At 60.2% G+C, this 5,014-nt stretch overlaps 1 protein-coding gene across 1 annotated transcript in view; it reads left to right on the top strand.

The window, feature by feature from the left end:
- The window catches only part of LOC113218348 (polypeptide N-acetylgalactosaminyltransferase 2-like), an 88,802-nt gene that overhangs the window by 73,014 nt on the left and 10,774 nt on the right, over nucleotides 1-5,014 (top strand). The window contains exons 3-6 of the mRNA XM_052272614.1: nucleotides 3,722-3,823; nucleotides 3,950-4,017; nucleotides 4,447-4,512; nucleotides 4,833-5,011. Of these exons, the coding sequence (XP_052128574.1) occupies nucleotides 3,722-3,823; nucleotides 3,950-4,017; nucleotides 4,447-4,512; nucleotides 4,833-5,011 (415 nt within the window). The remainder of the gene's footprint in view (nucleotides 1-3,721; nucleotides 3,824-3,949; nucleotides 4,018-4,446; nucleotides 4,513-4,832; nucleotides 5,012-5,014) is intronic.

Below are 5,014 nucleotides of genomic sequence, written 5' to 3'. Positions count from 1 at the left end.
GAGAGAGAGAGAGAGAGAGAGAGAGAGAGAGAGAGAGAGAGAGAGAGGTGGATGGTGCTGTAAAACCCGCAGTCCAAGAGGAAGCGGCCATCGCAGCCCGTCGTCTGATTCAGAAGAGCGCTCCAGAGGGGCTCTCCTATACCTCCCGTATAGCTCCGTCTCCGTCCTTTGTTGCACTGATAGGGCAGGTATAGGAGAGCCCCTCTTGAACGCTCTTCTGAATCAGACGGCTGCTCAGCCGGTCCCGCGGCCTGTCCCGCCCCGCGCTCCGCCCCCGCCTGCTCTGAAGTATGCTCGCTGTGCGCGCGGCCCCGCTCTGCTCCGCCGCATGCAGGGCATGCAGGGCTTCGGCGGCCGCGCGCGCTAGCGGAGCTCCGCGCACGAAGCACAGGCGGTACAATGATTATTGATTTTTGTCGCGGTGAGGCGGCGACATGGCGGGGCTTTCTCCCGTGCTGAGCGATCCGATAAACAGGACTCGCACCCCGTGTGAGAGCGAGAGAGAGAGAGAGAGAGAGACAGGGGGGGAGGGGTAGGAGAGACTCGCGGCCGGCACACTGCCCGTACCCAGCCACACGATACGGCATGCCGGACGGACACGGCCCCGCCCCGCCACGCCATGCCACACCCCGCCACGCCTTCCCACACTGCCGGACGGACACGCCGGTGCCACGCCACGCCATGCCGCGACGTTTCGCACGCGCTGGGAGCACGACTTGGACCTTAAGCAGCACCAACCAGGACGGTGTGGACGTCACGAAGAGGGAGAGTGGCAACATTTATATCCCGGCAAGCGCGGGTGTCAGCCGGCTGGAGAAGTGGGCGGGTTGTAGTATTTGTTGGCTGGCTGGAGAAATGGACGCGCGGTAGCCTGGATAAGGTGGCGGACAGTGGTCGGAGTCGGAGAAGAAGCAAGTGGCGTCTGGAGATTTTTTTAAATCTCTTAATTTTTTCCTAAGTTTCACTTTTTTTCTCAATTTATTTTTGAAATATTTCAAAATTTTCCGATTTTTTCTTGACGGTTATTTTCCACTCTGTCCGGAAAAATTTCGAACTTTAAAATCCCTGGTCTGGAGAAGTGTACGTGTACGGTGGCGTGACGCGTCAGGCGCGTCCATCAACGCCCGGCGCGGCCGGTATAACCTGTGCTCCAGTGGGCGCCCTGACTAGAGCGCCGAGGGTGGCGCCTGCCACCTGGAGGCTCCAGGCTCCAGCGGGCCGTCCGCCCTGGAGGCGTTACGCAAGGCGTCACGCGAGGGCGGCCACGGCCGTGCGCACCGGCGTGCGTTCCAGCGGCCGCTCCAGGCTGCGGGCGCGGGACTCGCGCCCAGGACACGAGAGGAGGAGGGCTCCAGACGCAGACGGGACACCAGATCCGACCAGATCCAGCTGCTCCCTATATCTAGCCCCCCCCCCCCCCTTTTCCTCGTTGCCTGATCCTCCAGGGCTGCGGCTTTCCTTTATGGCCTCAGCATAGGCCCTTGTGCCCCCTGCCACCTGCCAACTAAAAAAATGAAGGAAAAAGTATGGAGAGAAAAAGTTCGAAACTAACTGTTCTCTTAAAAGTTGTTTGAAACGGAAGCGTTACGTAGCGTGAGGTCGTTATTAAAAGGGAAGACCCGCGCGATGTTAACGATTGATTGCCCGTCGGGGCGCCGCCTGCGGCCCGGTCCGCCGGCCCGCCGGCCCGTCTCGTCCTCTCTCTCCCTTTCCCTTTCGGTGCCACCTGAGACGCGCGCGGCCGCGGGTCAGCTCGGTGCGGTAATGCAATGCGAGACTGCACGCGATGTGGTGGAGAGCGGCGAGCGGCGGCGTAGGTGAGGCTGGTGTGGCCGGCGCTGAGGAGGAGGCGGGGCGGGGCGGGCAACTAGCACTTCGCAACGCTGGGGCCGGCCCAGGGCCCAGGTGGCCCCGCGCGAGTGCTCTCCTCGCCGGAGGTGGGCCCCCTCTGGGCGCCGCTGCTCTGCATGGGCTATGCACGCGCGCCTCTCTGTGTAGGAGGGAGGTGACCATACGTGACCACCTCCAGGACGACACGGTGTGCCCTTCACTCTGCGCGCGAGAGCGTGTAGTGTGTGTTTGTTTGTCTGTGTGTTTGCGTCGGTGTTTGCTCATTGCCTTGCGTTGCCGGGCATGTCGTTTCAGGCGATTGTGGTGCACATACACGTGTAGTGAAACATTCCCCTATACACGACACGATAGTGCACCCTGTGTGCCCGATAAGGTGCGGAGCGGCGTGCGCGCGTGTGTCTTTATTTTGGTCTTTTTCATTCGAAAACGACCGTATGGGTAGTCAGGCAGCCAGGCCGGCGCCTGAGAGGGTACTGACGAGGGTAGCCGTGCGTAGAGTACGGGGAGCAAAAAGGTACAGAGCACAGCCGCGCCGGCGGGCTGTCTTGCGCGCTTGCCTCGCTTCGCCTTGTTTGTGCACACACACACGCACACTCGGCCGCACATTCACTCCCTCTCACACACAGACCGATTCCCGTACAGAGGACAGCCAGCGGCAGCAGCAGGACTCGTAGAGACGCGACGGGACTGCCCATGCGGCTGGCCTGTAGGCTCGCCATGCCCGCCTTACCCGAGCCGCATTCCCCGTATGGGTTTTCACTTTCACGCCGCACTTGCAGGACGGCGGTGGCAGCGGGTCCCTCGTGAGCCCGCGAGTGGTGTGTGTGCATGCCGACGGCGCAACCTTCCATTCCCTTCACCGCGTCCAGTAGGTGTGTGTGTGTGTGTGTGTTTGTAGGGAGGGGGCTGAGGGCGAGCTCGAGGACCGCACGCGTCTTAAGACAGCACACCGCACTAGCGCGCGTTTTTGCGGTGCAAGAAAGGGGCCGGCCGTTTACAAACCACACACGCGCCGGTTCTTTTCGAGGCGAGCAGTTTGAGTTTTCCCGCGCCCTTCTTCTTTTTTCGTGGTGTCGTCGCAATAACAACTTACTGCTCCGCTGTATACTGGGTGGCCATTGGGGTCATTGGGGCCATTGGGGTGAAAGGGGGTCACCACCAGAACACTGGATCAGAAATCATGTGACATTTTCGCATACCCCGCGCCGCCTGCCGCGGTCGCTCGGGGGTGTCACGCCCTGCTGCTGTTTTGACTGTCACGTGTGCCCTGACCCACCCCATACGTTGTCCTTTTCATTTCCTCGTGCGTTCTCTCTCTCTCTCACTCGTGCGCGCGCGGGGGGTGCAGTGCCGGCCTGCTACCCTCATTTGTGTTCTGCTGAATAGTGTGCGTTGTACGGCTTCCGAGCAGTGCCGCAGGGGTGGTCGGGGCCGCCCCGCCCCGCACCGCGCTGCCCGCGCCCGCTCGGCCACACAGGCCAGATGCATAATGAATGTGAATTTAGTCATTATGCCCTCGCCGAGCGTCACCTGCTCTGCGTCGCGCCAAAAAATAAATACAATTTTATGCATGAGAGTCCTTTGTTATGCATATGCCTGTCGCCAGCAGCAGGGCTGTGCGGGGGCGTGTGTGTGGCCACCTACCTGGTCTCTGCGGCCCCGGGGGGTTGTATTCGGTCCGGAACGAACAAACCACAAGCGACAAAATCTCCCTCCAGGGTGTTCCTGTATTAGCGTCGTCTCTTTGCGTTATTATTTTCCATGTTATTTTGTATGTTTTTTCCGAGCAACATTGTTTACCTTGCTCCGCTGTGTGGCGTGAGCGCGTTGTGCTCTTGACTCATGGCCGCTCCGTCTCTGTCCCTCCCAGGTGCCACAAGAAGAAGTACGCCACCAAGGACCTGCCGCCCACCTCCGTCATCATCACCTTCCACAACGAGGCGCGCTCCACCCTGCTCCGCACCGTCGTCAGGTATCAACCAATCCCCGTCATTGCATTTTGCTGACAAAAATGTTGTCATTCCACCAATGCTATGTCGTTTTTACTGACAAAATGTCGTCATTGTGCTGACTTAATGTTGCGATTGTTTTTTTCCAGTGTGCTGAACCGCAGCCCGGAGCACCTCATCAAGGAGATCATCCTGGTGGACGACTTCAGCGACAACCGTGAGTTAAAGTGCACGCCGCGGTGCAAGTGCACAACGATTTATTTCGATTTATATCCGACGCGCCGCCTTATTGGCAGTGCCCCGGGCGGGCCGCCGGGCGGGCAGCCAGTCGAGCGCGCGATCGCCGGGACTGACTTTACGGCGCACAGAGCGGCGCAAGCGAGTAGAGCACAGCCCATTAATTGCGCGCTCGCCACCATACCGCGGTGTGAGTGCGAGAGAGACGGACGGACGGACGCTGCGAGAGCGAGTGAGACAAGGTGAGGGGGGCTAGCACCGAGCCCCCGTCGCATTTCTCTCTCTCGCAATAAACACGCACTCCATAAGTCTCTCCTCTTGCGCGGTTCGCCTGTGTGGTTCGGCGGGGCCTGGCGGCTCGGCCCGGGCCAGACCACCTTGACTGTGAAGTGCACCCTGCTTGTTGCAGCCTCCGACGGCGAGGAGCTGGCCAAGATCCAGAAGGTCAGGGTCATCAGGAACGAGAAGCGGGAAGGTAAGTGTGGGTGGAGTGAGAATCGTTAATAAGGGATCATCCAGAAAGTACGTCCGTCGTTCGCCGGTTACGAATCTGCCAAGTTCAGCCTCTGTAAGCTCTCATAGCGCCTGATAGGTAGGCAACATTTCGTATGCAGTGCATGCATGCACTGCGGGGCGGCCTACCCCAAGTTTCACAGGCGCCGAGCTCCCGTAACTTGCCCCTGAGAAAAATGGACGTATACTTTTTAGACGATCCCTAAGCGCGCGATGGACCATAGCCGTCTGTGTCGAGCTGACAGCACAAGGGCTGACATTGACGGACTCTGTGTGCCACAGGTCTCATGAGGTCGAGAGTCCACGGTGCGGACGCCGCCACGGCCGACGTGCTCACCTTCCTGGACAGCCACTGCGAGTGCAACGTGGACTGGCTCGAGCCGCTGCTGGAGCGGGTCAAGGAGGTGAGTTGTGATGCCGAAGCTCCAGGCGTCAGGCAGCTCCTTCGGCAGCTCGGGCGGGCG

Source organism: Frankliniella occidentalis, unplaced genomic scaffold, assembly GCF_000697945.3.
Source record: "Frankliniella occidentalis isolate FOCC.00 unplaced genomic scaffold, Focc_3.1 Scaffold213, whole genome shotgun sequence".
Taxonomy (NCBI): domain Eukaryota; kingdom Metazoa; phylum Arthropoda; class Insecta; order Thysanoptera; family Thripidae; genus Frankliniella; species Frankliniella occidentalis.
This window is presented reverse-complemented; position numbering and strand designations above follow the sequence as displayed.